Source organism: Lissotriton vulgaris, chromosome 5 (genome assembly GCF_964263255.1).
Source record: "Lissotriton vulgaris chromosome 5, aLisVul1.2, whole genome shotgun sequence".
Taxonomy (NCBI): Eukaryota; Metazoa; Chordata; class Amphibia; order Caudata; family Salamandridae; genus Lissotriton; species Lissotriton vulgaris.
Window position 1 is genome coordinate 1520609588 of NC_141693.1, and position 20804 is coordinate 1520630391.

Genomic DNA, 20804 nt, shown 5'->3' on the forward strand with positions numbered 1-20804 from the left:
TTCCGTGGCCATTTCAATCAAAATTCTGCTGTTTTGCAAATTACAGCGTGCTACAAGTACATGCTTAATTTATGAATTTATTAAAAGTGATAGTTTTTAAACTTGATTTGAGAACCATTCCTGCACCTGCCCTGATAACAATGCCGGTAATAAGCTAAGAGGTAAGTCAGGGGTCATGTGTAGCCTGTATGTGGCTAGATTTGTATTCTATATGAAGCAAAGCTTTATTCTTTTAAATCAAACAAGAGTTTTTTGTTCAGCAGATATGCTGAACTTGCACATTTGAAGGTGCTCTTATATGTGATGAGGAAGAAAATGGGGGCTCAATGAATTAAAATATTTGCCCAGGATCACAGTCTGAAACCAGTTTATGGGTCAAGAGCATTGCAGTTAGGTGGAGTTGATTATTTAAGTCAGTAGACCTAGTAACATTTTAAGATTGTTCGAGACCTATGTTTTCAGAAGGGTTGTATATTGTTTTGCTAACTGATTTTTTTTTACATATTTGTAATTTCATGACTGTATACCTAGAGTTACTTTGTGGCAAGAATTGTGTGGCATACAGTAGGCCTACGTGCGTTATAGTGTCCAACCAGTGATAAAAGCAACGTACCTGAATAGTTCTTAGGAAAATTTATGTCAAAGGCCACAGATCTAGTATTTTGTATTATGAAAATTACAACACACCCAGTAGGCCTGACCTACTGAGACCAGTAGACCAAGTATTTGGTGTTGGTATCCCCACTGACATACTCTGTGGGAAGAAGATTTGAACTTTGATGCTCATTTTTTCCTCTCTTAAAAGGATTTGAATCTTGTTTTACCAATTATTTTTTTATTGATTTTCATACTTTATGCCGGGGGGTTGCTTTGTGGGAAAGATTGTATAGAATTCAGTAGGCCTGAGTTGACTGTGGTGACAAACCAATGATGCAGGCTATCTTCCCGATTTGATTATTTTTGGGAAAAATTATGTCTGATCCCATAGGTCTCACGTGTTCGTTATAAAAAGTTACAGCAAAGATAGTAGGCCTTACCAATTTATTGTGAAATACTTTTATTAAAACCATTAGGCATTTAATTATGGAAGTCTGTAGGCAGGTATTTTGTTTTATGGAATCTAACACATTACCTTAGTAGATAAAGGTCTTGGTGTGGTTACCCCCTCTGATAAACACTTGTAATATGGTAATCGTTATTAGGCCCTTTTCTGAGGAACTATATATTTTTTGCCAACTATAATTTTGTACATATTTGTAAGTGACTGTGTCTGATGCTTGCCAACTTATGTGCAATATAGGGAACCTCGGTTGCGTTATGGTGGCAACTGGTTAGAGGCGAGGACTTGATGAAGTATACCACAATGAATTATGTAGGTGAGAGTCTGTTACAAAAACAGAAGTATACCCCTCATCAGTGGGATAAGGATAGTGTAGCAGGCCACCTTTTTTCTGGTGCATCGTTGTTAAACCCCGTCTGGTAACTGATATGTCTGCCCTAAAAACCTTCCTCGTTCCCTCATTTTGATTAATATAACTTTGTCTACGTACTATCAAAACTACATTCCTCATCTCCATAATATCAGCCAAGAAAGTGAGTGAGCTTCAGGCGTTTTCGGCAGTTCCACCATAGACATCTTTCTAAATTCTTCTCTGTCCAAGTGACATTCCTGTCCAAAGTACCCACCCCTTTCTACAAAGGGCAATCCATAACCTTTCCAGCTTTGTATTCTTTCCCATTCCTCCAAAGAAGTAAAATGGACTTGTTTCCTTGACTCTAAGAGGGTGTTTAACTTCTTCGTTGACCGATCAGAGAGTACCAACAGTGCAACCAACTTTTCATCAGTTTCTGTGGAGCTAAGAAAGGCAGAGCAGTGCAGAAGAGGACAATGTCCAGATTGATTATGTTACAGTATTAAGGGCTACTATAGGCTAGCCAAGAAGCAGCTACCAGAAAGCTTTTGCACTAATTGTACCGAAGCAAAGGCTGCTGCCGCTGAACTGGCATGCAAGGTGCCAGTTCTGATATTTGCCAGGCTGCGACACGGGGCATCTATTTTCACGTTCATGAAACATTTCTGCCTGGATAGCCAGGTCCGTGGGATGGGCACTCTGATCAATCAGTCCTACAGCTTTTCCTGGTTTGAGCCGTTCTACTTACCCACCAACAGGGGAGGTGTACTGGTTTGATATCTATTCACAAGTCTCTATTAGATGAGTACGTTAATTAACTTCGGTAACACTTTTTCTGGAAATTCCTCACCAACCCAACCTCCTTCTGGGAAATGTACTCATGTATTCCATTAACAAGATCTCAGTTTCAAGTTCTGCCCACTGCCATAGTGTGATTTCAGAGGCTCCTTTTCTCCCCAGATTAAGAACAGAACCAAACTAACGTCACTACGCGCATGTGGTCAGATATAGTGGCCAATTAGTCATGTCCAGGGTGGCACCCACCTTTTGACGCACACAGAATTTGCTATGAAAGTTCCAGATCCAGAGTCTGGAGTCTCTACCAAAAAAGGCATCACCAAAGGTAAGTAACTTGTTTGTTTTTACCGTTCTAAGATGCCCAATAGAAGAGAGCTATATTGGGACTTTAAAACAATGATACACTAAGTACAATAAAATTGCAAGATGGCCTCCGGCTGCTATACTTAATTTTATTTTTACATCACATGCATATGTTCAAGTGTAAGTGGTGGCATGTTTGATTTTTTTATAGGTGTATTCTTTTAATGTATCTTCCATATGCCTGTTGAGTTTTTGTGCCTCTTTTATTGCATGTGGATAATTGGATGAATGCAAGCATGAATGAATGGATGGATGGGATGAGTAGATGTACGAGTGCAAGGATGAGTGACTAGGTACATGTATAGTGAATTACAGAGTGCCTGAACTCAGCAGAACCCGGAGAGGCACTTTAATTAATAATCCAGACCTGTTGGTATTGCCATTGCTTGTTTAATGAGGTTGTGCTTACTAATTAACCATACCTATATTCTCTTCAAATATGTATGGAAGATTCCACAACGGGGAAGAGAAAGATATTTTGTTGTAATTGTAGTTTTCCATTGAGGAAATATTGACCTAAGATATTAAGATCATCCCCACGTTCCTGGTCACTGCAGCACCTGGATGGTAAACTATTTAAAGTAGACTCAAAACAAACTAAAATTACTTCCAGTGCAAGGCATGATGGCGCTGCTGGATAACTTCCAAACAGTATTTTTAAAGCAGAATACTGTCGAGCTTAGGGGTATCTGGGCGCTGTGCCTCTGTCGAAGAGCCTGGTCTTAGACTCTTTCTGCAGTCTGCAAGTGAAGGGGCTGTATGGAGCTGGAGGAGAATGTCGTTCCAAGTCTTGGCAGCAATGTAGGAGGAGTGACTACCACTACGACGGATGCGAAGGGTGCGAGGGCAAATGAAGAGGAGCGTGGGTGACTAGCGGGTTGGTGGAAGATCAATCAATGGCTGAGGTAGACAGGTCCTAGGTCATGAAGGGATATGAAGGTGTGCGTGAGGCTCTTGAACTGACATCTTCTCTGAATGGGGAGCTAGTGGAGGGTGTGATGTGGAGTGTCTTTGGGGAGGCCCAGGTTGAGTCTGTCTGCAGCGTTCTGTATGGTCAGGAGTCTTGTGAGCAGCAGGGTGGTTATGCCACCATAGAGGGCATTGTCGTATTTGAGGCGGCCGGTGACGAGGTCCTGAGTGACAGTCTTTCTGGTGTTGGCTGGGATCCATGTGGAGATTCTACGGAGCATGTGAAGTGTGTTGAAAGAGGAGGAGGCGACTGCAATGACTTGTCGTTTCATGGTCAGTTGTCTGTCAAGGATAATACTGAGTTTGCGTGCATGGTCGATCGGTGTGGGTCCGAGTTCTTGAGGACATCATCTGGGGTCCCATGTGGAGATGTTCTTCCTGAAGATCAGTACTTCAGTTTTGTCGGAGTTGAGTTGGAGGCTGGTCTCTCATCCATTTGGCTACATTGGTCATGTTGTTGCAGAAGTTGATTTTGGCGTTGGAGAGGTCCTCAGGGAAAGTGAGGATCAGTTGAGTAGTCTGCATAGGAGGTTATTTTGAGCCCTTGGGATCTGACTATATCTGCAAATGTAGTCAAGTAGATGTGGAATGAGGTGGGGCTGAGGGGGATCCTTGTGGCACGCCGCGTGTGTCGTCTTTGGGTGCAACGGTGAAGGGAGGCAGTCTGATGCTCTGTGTGCATCCTCTAAGGAAGGAGGCGATCCACTTGAGGGCGTCTTAAAAGTGTTGTGTAACATTTCTGCTCTTTGACAATTTCCTGGCATAATTTCCCTCATTTTCTTTACTTTTTCCTTTTAAGTTCTAGTATTAGCCATGACCTTTTGATTTTACAAAAATGATATACATAATATACTTAATTGCAGGGGCTTACAGCGAGCATCCATAGTGTCATTCACATTTTTCTTATGGCTACTACGCATTCAGCATGGGGCAGTGTGTCAGCCTACTTCGGCCGTTGGCCAAGTTCACTGTGAGTGACAGTATTCTGCACTTTCAAAATGAGAATCTTGACAAGCAAATGTGTTCCCTTCAGTGCCAGTAACCACTACAGCAATGTGATGTGCTTTGTAATTTTTTATATGTTGACAAAGGACTGCCAACTTTCCTCAACAATCTTCTTTTTCAAAAACCAATACTAGACCAGCATTGCCAATCGCGGGCAGCCAGTGCTAGACCTACTGGCTTAGCCCCCTCGCGAGGACTCCTATTGACAGTGGTTTGAACTGTTCCTGCCGCAGGCACTAGACTCGGCAACACAATTGTGGTAACATTTTCATTGGAAGTGGATGAACACTGAGTTGTCAGATTTTTGTAGATCCTTGCAGGTGCAAATACATAAAATATTTAGCAGTATGGACTATACTTACTTGCCTTTTTACTCTCATGGTTGCTCCCAGTACTTGAGTTTAAGACGTGGGCACAATTAGGCCCGAATTATAAAGACACTAGGCAGTACATTCAACTCTTCTTTCGTACTCCTCTTTGGACAAACACTACATCTTCAACAAGGAAAGTCTTTTTTAGGTGTTGGCGGAATTTATTCAGGAAAGTGGAGACTTTTAATCTAGCCACATCTCGTCCACTCCGATTCTAGGAATACTTGCTTTGTCTGCTGCAACAAGGCTACCTGTTACAGACTGCTGAAACTGTTCAAAACTCATCTTGTAATCTGGAGAATGATCTTTGTAAACCATAAAATAACATAAGCATTGAAGATACTAAATGGAACAAATGAACAACCAACTTCTTGTACCAGATTTTGACCTTCGAGCAGCATTATGGGGCTCCAACCTTTGATCTACTCTACCTACACCTCTCATGTACTTGTTCTAGTGTAGAATGCACACTGGTTTGTGCATTCTACACTATTATTATGCAAAACACTACTCTAGCCCCTCTAAATTTTCTTACACACAGCTCCTCAATACAAATACTGTAAAAAACAATCTGCCCCAGTGGGCGAAAACAAAGGACGTGTGGGCCTTTATGGGGACCGACCTTTGCCCAATGAGGCGCTCCCCGACATACATAAAGTTAAAAATATCCCTGCTGTCTAGTGGTTTTCCATCCCTCCTGGGGGCAAAGCAGCGTAAAAAAGGTCTGATATTCCCCAAAGGATGTGTGAGGCTTTGAGGAGTGACGGTCGCCCCACCAACAAAAAATCACAGGGTCCTAGTAGGTGCATGTCTCCGCAATCCTGGTCCCTCCTGCGATCCCTCAAAGGAATTCACTCGAGAGACATCAGGTAAAAGTAAAAACTTTTCCCTTTCCCACAGTGTCTTTCTGTCTGCCAGGCATATGGTGGGGAGGCGGATACTGGGGCTCCGGGGCTTCTTTCGCTGGTCATATTAAGATGTGCTAGGCACCCCGTTAGCACCATAGCAACGGTGCTAACGATGAGTCCAGCACATCCTTTGCACCTAAGGATTTAAATAGGGAACAAGACAAACTGGCCTCTAATATTCTAAATGGCACCTACACCCTAAAAAAAATACCACATAGGAGGTAACTAAGACCGGGATTGGCATCCTAACGAGGAAAATCATTGTACCAGGGAAGTGAGTTAATCTACTTCTCTAGGGGTTATTCTGTTTTTTAATGGTGTTAAGAAGCCTTGCCCTGTAAGAATTAATATACAACCAACTCTCCTGCTAAACCCTCCCTGGTTGAGGAGATGGGATCGTGTTTGAGAATGGAATGTACTGTGAATGGTAATATGCACTTATTGGTTAGCTTTTAATCTAATTAAGCTGATTCTCGTTTCAGGAACAGTGCAGCATGCAGCAATGCTGTGAGGAAGCCTGCCATTTCTCTAGCAGACAGCACAGACCTGAGGTGAGCTCCTCTGCATTGTGTGACAGTGTCTTGATTTCAAGATGTTGTTTCTAGAGAGCTGGCTGAAGGCCGAAAAAACGAATTGTTTAGTCTTAACTGCATTTTCTGGACCTCTGTAATAGTCTCCCACCTGTATGAAAATGTTCGTAATAAATAAAGTGTACCACAAAGCTCTGACAAACGAGATCAATCTTCAGTTGGTGGTATTACTATTAAATGTGATACACAGTGGGGGAACCTGAATCGTTTAAATGAGTGAGAAGATGAAGAAACGTTATATGACCGCATTTTGACTCGTTATAATTTTTGTTTGAAATCTGTAACTTAAGTGGAACAACTGCATTTGTGTTTGTATTGTACATTTACACTAATTACCTAAAAAGTTAGAAATCCAGGTCTCAGTTCTGTGTACTTCACAAGATATGATCCCAACCGTTGTATCATACTTTGTAACCTAGGAAAGATGGCTACAAGTGTACACAGAATGCTTTGTCAATATAACCTACTATTAAGCCTTTCCAGGATTGGAGTTGTATTATTCTAGTTGCTTGCCTCGTTTGGAGTTTGTTTTTCTGAAACCTGCAACTTCAGGTTTTCTCAAAAATCAGTGCCACCTCTAATATTGGTCAGTAGGGATACAAGTCTCAGTGTAACACATGAAAGAAAAGTATTTTGAAACGTCTCACTGGTGTTTGCAACTGTTATTTTCTGAAAAAGAGTAAATGGGGAATCAATGCATCAGTCATTGTTGGAGTGATTTGCCACAAGTGCATTTTATCTTTTCTGTTTCTACTGAATATCAGGGCCTCAGTACCTTGCAGTTAGGTGGAGGCATTGTGCACAGCTGAATTTCATTCTTCTTCACGAGGTTCTGTTTGTGGGACTGTCTCTCCCAATTGGATGTGGAGTCTCCTGTGGCACTGGGGTATGGGTAGCCTTCTGCTGTCTTGTGGCTTTAGGCTCTTGGTAGCTACAACTAAATCCATCTTACCAGAAGACTTTAAAGCATCCAGTTCCCTTGGCTTCAGACTGCACCTAGCCATATTACTGTCCCTAGACTTTGAGAAATTCTGCCTAGTTTGGTACTTCTTCTTTATGCAGATTTAGTTAGAAAAGGAAGAATGTGGGCCTGCACATGGTCTACCCTTTCAGGTTCTGGTTGAACAGAGGATAAACATTTTATCTATGCCTTGCTTCAGGTTTTATTCCTGTTTTCTACCATCTGTAATGCTCCAGATAGTTCACCTGAAAGCGGAGTGCTCACAAGAAACACACGACAGGGAATTAGTATGTTGCGGATGGCCACTCAATCAATAAGCAGTAGCCTTTCGATGAAAATATCATGCAAAATCTGGCAGATATTTCAGGGTCCCTTTTTTGGGATATGTTTGGGTCCTGTGCCTTACACCGGAGGAGACCATGACCAACTCTGCAATACTACCCAATGACTCCTTTTGGATATGGAAGGCACACTTATTTACTGCATCTTCCCAAAATGTAAGGTAACACACCACCAATTCTTCTGCGGGTTTTGTCTCCTTAATGCAACCTAACTTTGATGTCCTGATTTGTATCAGTATACCTAACCTCTTGCTTTCTCAACTGATTGAATCCATTTCATTTGGATTCCTCGCTTTCCTTGTGTCTTTGGAGTGCTGATGGTCCTGTCTGTTTTCTTTTGAAAACTGGCTTTCCCTTCTCTTGTGGTTCATCCTTTTTATACTCAAATGTTTGCAGTTCAGCTCTGCACCTAGGAAGTAGGCAAGTGTTCAGGCAGATCCCAAGACATAAGTCTGAAATGTACTCTACACACAAAAACACCTAGAAAACGATTCAAAATATCCATCATCTTCCATTTTAACTACCCGGTAGTACTCTTGGTGGTTCCATGTTGCCCAACAGGCATGTAGATTCTTCTGGGTTTCTTTAAGGTTCAGGAGAGAGGCACAGATTGCAGACAGGATGGAGGTCTGAGTGTGGAAATTTAGCACCACACTGTGGACATGTTTTAAATGGAGTGCGTTCCATCGACGTCCGTCTTTATCGGCGCCGGTAGACCCAACGGCCCGTGTGGAGGTTCGCAGGCGTCGAAGAGTAATGGAAGTTGTCGAGGGTGCTCGTCAAAGGCACTAAATCCGACCACTTTCACACGGTCACTTTACAACAAGTGCTTCCACTAATGCAGCAAGGCGACTTTCTCTCCACTATATTTATTTATTTTAAAGGTTTTATATAGCGCTGGCTAGACCCAGAGGTATCAGAGCGCTTTACATGAGCATCAGATCATGGTTACAGGTTACATCATTACAAAGGTTACACAGTTATTAGAGCATGGCAACATAGTTACTTGTGAGATCAAGATAAACAATAAGCACAAATACCTAAGGGGAAAAGCAGGCAAGGGGAAAGATTCAGGGGAGGGGGGAATGAGCTGGGGAAGTAGACAGGTAATGAAGGCGGGAAAGAGGAGGGGAGGGTGAAGGACACTGCATGGAAAGAGGAGAGGACACAAACTGGAAGACGAGTCACATCAACGTCCAACGTCCAGTAATCTGTGATCCCAGGGAAAGTGGTATCACTTTCCTATCTCTGTTGCAGGAGGCTCCCTTTACGCAGTGGACTCTCTCAGAGGGGTCTCTGAGACTCCAAGGCCTACATACTGGATCCTTCCCCAAAAGGGGAGAGGGAGTGCTTTGGTAAGGGGTGCCATGCCATACCTCAGCTGTGAGTGGCTCCCTTGGCGCAGTGGACTCTCTCAGCGGGTACGCTGAGCCTCCAGAGTATAACTGTTGAATCTGTCCCCAACAAGGGGAGGAGTTCTTAGTCAAAGGGCACAAAGGACATGGGGCTAGGCAGACTAGCAGGCAAGGTGAGAGCTTCAGGGGAGAGTGGATAGGAGCTAGGGAGGTAGACAAAGAGAGAAAGAGTACTAGATGGGAAGAAATGTAATTAATGAATTATTATATAGCGCTGGCTAGACCCGATGGAATCAGAGCGCATTACATGAGGGACAATATTGTTGCAATTTACATCAGTTAAAAGTTACATAAGTATCAAGAAAAGCATTTAAAGAACTTAGGTGACAAGGTGAATTGAACAAGGAAGGGTAAGGGGACAAGGTGAATTGAGCAAGGAAGGGTAAGGGGATAGGGTAAAGGGGTAGGAGGAAGATAGGACGTAGAGACGAGGGGAAAATCTGCCCAAGGTCCGGCTGGGTTGGTTGACAGCAGGGAGGGGGGAGTCCGCAACCCATCTCCTCTTTAGCTATATGGTAGCTCCACCGGGCATCAGCCAAATCGCTAGGTCTCCACAGTCTGGGGTAAGTTCTGCAGGTTCCAAGTCCTGATGTGTAGGCAGGTTAAGGGATAGGTTCAAGGTCTGGTCAATGTCCAATTGTTGTCCCAGGGAAGTAAAACAACATGTAGGGGACCACTATTGAAGCCATCTTGGGGTGAGGCAGGGGACTGTACTGTACACTGATGGCCATCCTAAGGTCTGGCATCAGGCAGTTAGTCAATATCCAGGACAGCGGCTGCCAGAAAATAACAAATCTAGCGTGCACACACCGTCACAGGCACAAACATGCACAAGCACACACCTATGTGAGCACACACTCTCATATGCACACTGACGCACACAGACATGCACATAGACGGAAACATCCAAGAACACAAGCACACATAAAATCCTATGCTCTAATACAAAAACACCCAAATACATGCACGCACAAACACCATCACATGCACAAGCACTGAATTTGACCTACATTTGAAAGTAAGTGGTAGAGATGAAAGAATAGCTGGCAGATAAGTCACAAGAGTTATAGAAATATAATTATACTAGCGAAGTTGAAAATATTAAAAAGGGAAAACATTAAACAGGAATGCCAATGTTAGAGGAACTTATCTTATCGTTATCACTGGTGGGCATGTAAATATGCTTAAAATGAACACGTTCCCCTAACCTAGTACCCCTTTATTTTTCATTCACTTCCTTGTTTTCTAAATGAGGCTTTCCCCTCAAAATTGAATGTTTTAGCTAGGTGATATATATTGCCCTGGAAATCCTCAGGGTAACATGAATTATGTGCCAAGTTGAATGATGGGGTGAGGGTGTTGGGTGAAAGGGAAGGGGGCAGAGCACTTTCTAATTTTGAATGTTATTATCCGGTCACAGGTTAGGTAACATCAAGGTTCAGGGAACTCTGCTTTGAAATCAGGATTGTCTCCCAGTATGGTAAGAATCGGAATTTCCCTTAGTCCAGATTTAATTTAATCTTTTTCAAAATAGCAGATGAAAATGGATTGTGTTTTAGACATAACTTTTATAGATCTCTGCAGTGGCATAGTTTCATGATAAAGCCGGACAACGGTACCCTTTCTTTGCTATACAAAGCGACGTTTCATCAGTCTCCCAGGAAGGGCAATACTGTTAGAGTATCTGAGCAGCTATGTGCACTGATTAGGGCAACACAGGGGAATATCAGGGACAAATGGTCTGAGGATACAGAGATGGAAGATAAGGACTTGTTACAAATGAACAGTTAATATGTAAGCTTCAAGTATATTCTGAATTTAGAAAAAATCAGCACTACTCCGTTTCTCAATGATATTATGCATAGGTCTATCTGAGTAAATATACCAGTAAATATTCCAATGGGTGCCAACAAGAGGTTTCCCCCAGAAACCCCACCAAGATATGGTAGGTGTGGGCTGACTACTGGGGTACTGAATTGAAACCTGCTCGCCCAGTGTGTCCATTGACTGATGATGGAATCCAGGCATTTGTGGGTTTACCGGGGTGATCGGGATACATCAACTGTTACATGGAGATTTCCATTTGGTTCTCTCGATGGATGCCGGGTTGGGGGGGGGTAGGGGAACATGTTGTACCTTTATTTGTCAATTGTTGGATAATTGTCAGCCTTATAGGCTTTGTTTTCTGCTCTGCTTTTGTTGCAAAACCAATTAAATATGTTTAAAATGTATATATTACCTGCTAGTGATTGCCAGTAGGTAGTTATAGTTAGGACCTTGTTTCTATTCAAAAACAGCTTTTTCTTTTGCCAATATTTTTGGCGACGTTTAACCAATCTTTGTGAAACTTTCAAAACTAATGGCGCACTCACTTCAGCTGCTGTGTTGAAAGTTTCAGGCTGATTTGTCAAGCGGGAGCAGAGACAAAAAAGGGGTCCTAAAACGTGTTCTCTTTATGTTAAGTTCCATAGGAAACTTTGTACATGGCTACAGCATGAACTGCTGAACGGAATTACACCAAATTTGATAAAAATGTAACCCTTGGTTCAGAAAGCACTCTTTGTTAAATGGTGTAAATCCGTTTAGTAGTTCCTGAAAAATTTAAACATTTCCCACCTCCCTATCTCGTGCCTGTGATTTGATTGGCTGCCAACATTTTTAACCAGGAAGTGTTGGCAGCCATATTGTGAATCGGTTGAACCGAGTCACAAAGAAAAAGGTTCAAAAACATTTTTCAAAAAATACAGAAAAGGGGGCAGGGTAGAAACACCCTGACCCCCTAGGCCTGCTGAGAGGGTTCCACAGGGAACCGCAGGGCCAAAAAAAGCACAACAAAAAAGTAAAACATTTTCGGGAGTCGCGCTGGGTTCCCGAATCCCACAAAAAAACAAAGCGCAGTCTCCCGCACTTTGTTTCCTTGAAGCCCCCGGGTGGGTTAGGTCCCGGGGGCAATGATGGAAAAACATGTTCAAGGGACCGCCACCTCCCTGGGGCTATGTTCATTAAATGCAGGGGGCCATGTGCCCCCCCGCTAGCCCCCCCCCCCCCCCCCCCCCCCCCAGCTCCGGGGTCCGCCACCTCCCCGGGGCTTCAATTATTAAAATAAAGGCGTGGTGGGGGCTCCAGTCCCCTCCCCCCAACGCAGACCCCGGGACCACCAACCACCTGGGGCTACATTGAAAACATGGGTGGAGGGGATCCAGCCCTCCTACGGAGCCCCAGGGACCGCCACCTTCCCGGGCTGTTTTAGAAAATAAAGTGTGAGGGGGCTCAAGCTCCCCCACACAGTCCCGGGGACCACCACCTCCCAAGGGCATTAATACTGTTGGAGGGGGGCCGCACGGGGACCTGAATACTGAATCTAAACACAAAGAGAGCGGGTCTATTAATTCCTTAGAAAAAGAATATTCTGGTAATAGTATAGTACTGAGATCATGAAGACTCCGTTGATTTACCCAGGACAGATGCCTGAGGAGCTGGATAATCTAATTTTCCTGACCTATCAGTGACAGTTCACGACACAGGAACATTTCCATAATTCTGAAGAATTCAGTCTCATGGCCCGAGTCCAGAGTCTTTTGGGGGAAAGGCTCTAAATGAAACCTATTTCAAGCAAGCAGGGACCCTTCAAAAGCGTAATTGTTTTGTATGTGTGGGTAGAACCAAAAGAGACTGGTTTTGACATTAAAATTAGGCCTAAGGCTTGCTCAGCCTTTATCACAGCTGTCCGCACTTACTGAGCAGGATGTACCTGTAGGAAGGTGGATATCGGACTGGTTACCCCCAAACTTTTTGCCTGGTGTTTAGCTGGTTTTTGACTTGGCCTGGGATCCTGCTATTCAGGGCCCCAGGCTAATTGCTCTCTCCTTAAAATGGACTCCATGTACCCTAGGTACATACACAATTGGAACTGGTTCACCTTATAGGCCCCTGTAACAGTGTACCCTAGGTACCCAGGGCATAGGTGTAACCAAGGCCTACCAGGGGCTGCAGCATGTATTATGCCACCCCTGGCCTGGCCTCCATATTTGACACAACTGGCTGATCAATCAGCTGGGGTAAGTTGGTGTAATCACCTCTTACTTAGATATAGTATATCTATATCTAAAATACATGGACACATGGTAACCTATAAGTCACTCCTATGGCAGGCCTTGACAATCCTGGAGGCAGAGTGCTTGGTTTCATGTGAAATGGTGCTCTGGCACGAGCTGAGCCTGTCTGCAGCTGTCGGGAACAACTCCCTTAGCTGTTCCGGGATATTGCCATACCATATACTCTTAAGTGCATTATAATCCTTGCGGTTACTTGCTAACTTTGGTTTGGCTTTATCAAAACATGTCGAGTAAGGTGTCATACGAATTGGGATACTACCCCCTCGCCATTTCTGGCGACTGGGGTAGCATTCCACCCTTCTAGAGGGACACGACATGTACATAACCTGAACCCCGGTTAAAGTTAACTCGAGCCTCAGCATCACAAAATGGATGCTGCCACCACAGACAGTCTGACCTCCTGCTGCTGGGAGTCCTTCCAGCGAGGGAGGCTTGGACAAAGGGTTTCCTGCCTTGGGAGGTGCGAGCACCACCCCAGACAGGATTTTGTGTATTGGGTAGGACAGGGCTGAATAGAATGAGACATGCCTGGGGCACACAAGGTGTCCCTGTGCATAAGCCAGTCCAAACCGGTGCTGGGGCTTTCCAGCCCCAGTCCTGGCGCGGAGCTGGACAAAGGAAAGGGGGTGTAACCGCCCCCCTTCCTGCTCCCACCCAGAGGAGGGACCTAGCAGGTGATCCGGTTCCTAGATTTGGAATAAGCGTAGGAGCTGTGTCCCAAGACTTCAGATCATCCTGAACTCGATTTGAAACTAAGAAGAAAACTGGACTTCGACATTCTGCTGCACAGAAGACTGAAGAGCATCTCCCTTGTGGCCAAAGAGAGACCACCCTGTGAGCACAGGCACCATCCAGCAACTCGATGTCTGCTTTGCTGCCGCCTCCCGCCCGAGCCCAGAGCCTGACAAGACCCGGATTCCCAGACATCTCAGAGCCCGATCCACAGTCCCTGAAAAGAAGAGACCCGTGGAGGCACCGAGAGACGTGGGACCGGCCATCTTGGAAGATTCACGAGAAGCTGACTGCGCAGCACCCGAGGCACCCTCGACGCTGTGCTTTGGGGTTTGAGAAGCCTCACCACCGAGCAGCATCTGCACCGAAGATCAGTCCCCCAGCATCTCCACGATCTGCGTGGGGCCCTTTTGCATTTTGCCACTCGATGCGTCATCCTAGTTACTGGTCCGTTGGCTAGTGGCCATCTTTGCGCCGAAATCCGAAATCAACACCGCTGGTCTGGTTGCTCCAGACTGGCCCTCGCTCCTGTAAAAAGGAGCAGCCCCTCTGACCTTGCGGTCCGAGTGAGAAGCTTGCATCGTTTCCTGCGTGGCTTGCATTAGCGAAGGCCTGTTTGCTTCAATCAAGAAGCCAACACCGCCATCAGCTAGAGCCTTCGTGGGACAGCTCGTGATCGACGCCTGGACGTCCTCGACCTCTTCGTGTCCACGTGGCTGCAGAGACAATCTTCCCTACTTAGCCTGTTTGCACCCGACATCGCCTGGTTCCCTCCTGGTTCCACGGTAGTCACTGGCTAGTGGCTTTGAACATTGTCCCCTCTGCTTTCAGGTCTTCACCTCTTGAGATCCACCCTTGGATCCACCGGAACTCTCCTCGACGACCAGCCTGCAGCATCTTCATCTACAGGCTCCATAGACTAGCGCGATGAAACCCGACACACTTTGAGACATATGCACCCGCTTCCTATGGGTGAGGTAACCCTGGCACTCCGGTGCTCCTGTGTAGCAATACACCTCTAGTGTCTATGTTACAAGTTGCTAGGTTCTAGGTCATCCGGAAGGTTGCCTTTTCAGTAACTTTGTACTTTTTACGCACCATTGACTTTGCATTGGTGCATGCGTGTGATTTAAGCGCTGGACCCGAGTCCCAAGGGCCTTTCCCGACTTAGTCACTGCTAGTCCCGAACAGCTCCAGCGATTCCCCAGGCCCTAGGCCTACTTCCTTTTCGATTAGTGATACTTATACTACTATTTTAGTATATGGTTTAGGTGGCCCCTAGGGCTCATCCATATCGTGCAGCTTTTGTATATTTAAACAGTGTTTTTGTTTTAACGCATTTGCTTCTGTGCTCATAAAGAATATAGGGGATACTTGTAGTAAATATATATATATATTCAATATATATCTGTGTGGTGTCCTTTCATTTGGTATTCAAGGCGATTGTATATGGTAAAACAGCTTGCTTCACATGCCTTTACAGAGCTTAGCCTAAGACTGCTTTGTCCACGCTACCTCTAGGATAACTGGTCTATAAGGTTGACTTACAACCAATCATCATAAGGGTTGCTTGGCATGGTACAAGGTGATCACTAGAACTAGTGAGCATCATATACCAGGCCAACTTCTCACAGTACCGGTACCGGTTCTCTGTACTCCTCTAAATCAGGAGCACCAGAATCAGTTCTAGCTCTTTGAAGAGGAGTGGATTCTGGTACATGATCAGTTTTTTCTAGCAGTTTCAAAGGCTCACACTACTTCACATTCCAATACATCCCGCTCACAGGAAGTATCTCAGATTTGTGGTAGATGGTCAACACTACCAGTTCAAGGTGCTCCCATTCGGGATCACCATAGCACCCAGGGTTTTCACCAAATGCCTCACGGTGGTTGCAGCCCATCTCAGAAGACAACAAATTCATGTCTTTCCCTACCTAGACGACTGGCTCATAAAAGCAAACTCCCAAAACAGCTGTGTTCAACACACACTTTAAACAATACAGTTGCTTCACAGTCTGGGATTCACAGTAAATCCAACCGTCTACAATATAACAATATCTAGGTGCAACAGTGAATACTCTCACAGCACTAGCATATCCCACTCCCATCAGGATAAATACTATACAAACACTAGTTCAAAGATTTCAACCACAACACACTCTACCATCAAGATTGTTCATGCAGCTAATAGGAATGATGGAACATGCATTTTTTCGCGTCCCTCATGCAAGACTGCAGATACGCCCATTACACGAATGTCTAGCACGTCAGTGGAACCAGGCTCGAGGTCAACTAACAGATCTGGTGTTGGTGGACGACCGCACCCATCACTCTCTGCAGTGGTGGACCACAAAAAACCTTGCCAAAGGACGGTTGTTCCTCAAGCCACTTCCACAACTAGTGCTAACAACAGATGTATCGCTCACCGGCTGGGGAGCACATCTCCAAAACCATACCACTCAAGGGTTATGGACCTCTCAACAAAAGCAATTCCACATCAACTACCTGGAATTATTAGCAATCTCTCTTGCATTGGAGTTGTTTCAACCGCTTCAACAAGGCTGTCCTCATCAGTACAGAAAACATGATAGCAATGTATAACACACAAAAACAGGGGGGGGACACACACTCTCTCCAGTTATCCCGTCTAGCACAAAGCATCTGGAGGTGGGCCATTCCACGAAACATATACCTCCTAGCAGAACATCTACCAGGAGTACACAATCAAATAGCGGATCTGCTCAGTTGTCAAACACAACAGATCCACGTATGGTAACTTCATCCTCAAGTTCTTCTTCTATTCTTTCACATGTGGAGACAGCCAGACATAGATCTGTTCGCCACACACCAAAACACAAAATGCCCAAACTTCGCATCCAGGTAGCCACACCCATTGTACAAAAGCAATGCGCTATGGATGAACTGGTCAGGCAAATTTGCTTATGCTTTTCCGCCTCTCCCACTCATTCTATTGCTAGTGAGGAAGCTTTAACAGCATTCCCTTACAATGATTCTAGTTGCTCTAACATGGGCAATGCAACCATTGTTCACAACTCTGTTGCAGCTCTCAGTAGTACCACATCAAAAGCTGCACCTCTCTCCCAAGTTTCTCACTCAGAACCATGGAGAGATAACACACCCAGATCCCAATCCGCTCAACCTTGTGATCTGGCTCCTGAAGTTTGGATACCTCAATCTTCCACCAGAATGTATGAACGTTATCAAAGAAGCAAGAACATTCCCCTAGATGACATATGCAAAGCAGAAACTTGGACCACACCACACACCTTCAAAAAACACTATTGTGTAGATGTGCACGCAAAACAACAAGCTAGTGTGGGCCAGGCTGTATTAAAAACACTTTTTCAAACTACTGCAACAGATACAGGTAGCCACCGCTAAGGAGGATACTGCTATATAGTCTACAGGGCTCGACAAATCCACTCGACCACTCGCATTTGCGAGGTAAATTTTATGAGGTTGAGCTATTTTTAGGTCCTACTCGCCCTTTCTGGCGAGTAGGAAAACATACTAACTTTTGTCCTCCGTCTAAAGGAAATAACATTAGTAAATGCACTATGGGTGTAATTACACCTTTTCACCTCCAGGGGATGCCCTTCTCCAGACATCCCCAACTCTGCTCTTCATAACTTGGTGCATTTCTCAATACACCCCCAGCTGTAGAACAAAAGTTCCAGCCCAGGAGGTGTTTAAATGCTGGCTGAGCCTTTGAGGGGTAATTCTTTTCAAGTCCCCATGAGACTTAGGGAGGGAATCCTCTTCGTGCTGGGGGAGGCTGCGTTCTCCTGCAGATCGCCCTACACCCCGTCACACATATGGTGGTGACCCCGTCCTCCTGGAGCCACCACAAGTAGAGAAACGCTGACTTTTTCTTGCAGGCAAGTCTGGGCATGATGGGGAGCTTCCTCCGTTCCCTGCGCATATCCGAACAGCGCCTCTCCTGCTGTGCCGGGGAGTGCGCGCAAACTGCATCCGGGCCCTCCCGCCTCGCCAATCTCACTGGGGGGCCATGTCCTACCTGGATCCCCAGGTAAGTAAGTGGATGTGGTTTGGGGAGCCCACCCTCTGCCGCAGCTCCTCTCTCTGTTTTCGGGGTCCTGGTCCCACCCGGGACCCCCACATGCCTCCGCGTTGGAGGGCAGCCCAGGGAGCCCACACCCGGCTGCCCCTGCTGGCCCCGCGCACGGCCAGCACCCTCGCGTGCTGCTGCAGGACTCGGTACCATATTTCTGATATGACTGCTCTGGCGGGCAGACCTGGAGGCTCTCGCTGATCTCGCTGGCCTCGGGGGAGTGTGATAGCACTCCCCTACACCCTTCTGGTAGCCGCGGGGGGGTTGCGACCGCACTCCCCCGTCCTCCCTCCGCACTTCGGTGGCCCGGAGATGGTTTACCCAGTTCTTCACGTGAAGCGTGATGGTGCTCCCCGGCTTGCCATCTTCTCCGGGGCCCGGAGTTGCGATCCCGGGCCCCTCCTCTGACTTCACAGCTTTGCTTTAGGGCCCCGGGTGGGGTCCCGGGCCCCTTAAGACCTCTTTGTGGAGGGGCGCGACGGCGCTCCCTGCCTCCTCCTCCACACATGGGGCCCTGAGTTGGGATCCCGGGCCCCTCCCCCTTCACGGGGAGTGCAAAGGCGCTTCCCGGCTTCGTTTTCGAATCTTCCCTGCGCAGCCCGTACACATGTTCACACGCATGTACACATGTGACTGCATGTAACCAACCCGGTGCCCCTTGTTCCAGCTGCTTCACAGCGACCTAGTCAAGTTAGGGGGACACCAGTAAAATCCACATGCAGTCTTTCGTCACGAGTTTACTGTGGTTGAGTCCCAACTTATGAGGCTCTACTGCAGCAAAAGTTCAACAAATAGGTGCTCAAAAAGCGAAAAATCTGGGCGGCTCAGAGTGTACGAACCACCTTCTAACAGGGCTTATTTGAGTCTTCAAGCCCAGACAGTGCTCGATGAGGTCGCGTGCGTTTTCTCTGACTGCCCCCCTCTGTCTCTCAGCGTACAAGGAGAAGAGGGGCTAGTCTTGCTCCAGATTAGATGGGACAGGGTCCCTAAGCCCCCTTATTGTCTGATAATTCTCACCTGGATGCTGCCAGGGTCTGGGAAGACCCTGGGAGATTCCCTGAGCCTGCAGCTGACTTCCAGCCCTGTCCAATGGGCCTGTCCTCCATGCCAAACTTCCTGGAGAGCAGACAGGGATGCAAAGCTGACATCCTAGGACAGGAAAGCCTGCTCGAGAGTGGGAGGAGGGGGGTGGTTAGCCAATACTGTACTGGTATCGTGATGGCTGGGCTGACTTTGAAGTCCCGATAACAGCTCATTTGACTCTCCAAGCCCAGCCAGGGTTTCAGCTGGCTGTTTGTGTTAGCTCTGGTGGCCTTTTTCTGGATTATTTGAAGCAAGGTATGAGGGACTCCATTGTCTTCCAGTCTCTATCCCCAGGTGCTGCAAGGGCTTGGGCTGGCCCAACCTGAGGTCATGGTCCTGAGCCTTGGATGGTCTTCTAGCTCTGTTCAATGAGCTTTTCTTCTGTGCCTTGCTTCTCAGGGAGTAGGCAGGGATACTAAGACAGCACTACACACTGATTGATTGGGTGAAGAAGGTCTAATCGCCCCCCACCTCCTCCCACTGTAGCTCTCTCACTACTTTTGCAAAGATTACAAGAAAGGGGGTATCCATACTATGGATTAGTAGGGACAGTGTATTTAGGACCACCCTTGTGGTTCTTAGCCAGGTGCTGCCTAGTTCTGCGACCTCCTTTCAACCCAGCCCAATGGGCTTTTCCTCTGAGCCTTGCTTCCCGGATAGCAGGCAGGGATACGAAGCTGACATCCTCGTGCAGGGCTGCCTGCTTGGGGTGGTTTAGCCAGCACTGTACTGTGGGCTGATCTGGTAGTGCTGATGAAGGCTCATTTGATTCTCAAAGACTAGCCAGGGCTCCATGAACTCAGATGCCTTTGTCTTTGTTCCAATGGGCCCCTTTAACATGGTGTTTGCATGGATTACAAGAAAGAAAGGTAGCCTTCTTCTTGATTATTGGAGAGAAGGTATGGGGGACCCTTGTTGCCCTCCCAGGTGGTGCGACGGCCAGGGCTGGCCTGCCATAGCGTACCAGGGGCCTCAGTCTGGCTGCCTTCCATTTCTTGTCTGATGGCTCTTTTCTCTGAACCTTGCTTCCCAGAGAGCAGGCAGATATGCTAATCTAACATCCCTTTCCAAGGCGGCAGCTCAGGCCTGGTTTAGTCTGCACTGTACTTTGATTTGGCACACTTGATTCACTTGGGGATGGGCTGCTTGGATAGCCTTAGCTGTTTCAAGTAAAGAGCTGGTAAACAAAAAGAACTAGCTACTTTGACGATGTAGGTGTAGTGTCTGTGGGCGGAAAACCAATTGGTTTTTTATGAAGGCCCTCGCCCACCAACCTAGTTGGTGGGCGAAGTGTGCTAAGACGCCTGGTTACAGCGGAGCGGGTTTTGTTATGTGAGTGTGGGTGTAAGTGTATTGCTTGGGGTATTAAAATTCTGTCCAGAGGGTCCCAAACATATACTTTATTGGTGGGCCCTTGGCAGGATTAAAAACAAAGCCTTTAGGATGTATGGGTGTTGACTTGGGTCTCCCTCGTCCAGTGTGGTTTACTAGTTTCAGACGGGCCTTTTTCCTAAACTGGCTTTCTTCAGGACCGTTTATGTGCAAGGGTGGTACAGGGGTCTGTAGTGTTATCAGTGCCCTGTATGTGTAGCACACGCTAAGGTGCTAAAATTGTGAGAGGTGGCTCCTCTCCTGTTAGTACCTGTTA

The 20804-nt window shown here is 46.2% G+C and overlaps 1 protein-coding gene across 2 annotated transcripts in view; it reads left to right on the forward strand.

The window, feature by feature from the left end:
- STRIP1 (striatin interacting protein 1) overlaps positions 1 to 20804 on the forward strand; it is a 287397-nt gene that overhangs the window by 98721 nt on the left and 167872 nt on the right. For both annotated transcript variants that reach the window (XM_086923587.1, XM_086923588.1), the window contains exon 6: positions 6309 to 6377. In XM_086923587.1, coding sequence (XP_086779713.1) covers positions 6309 to 6377 — 69 coding nt within the window. The remainder of the gene's footprint in view (positions 1 to 6308; positions 6378 to 20804) is intronic.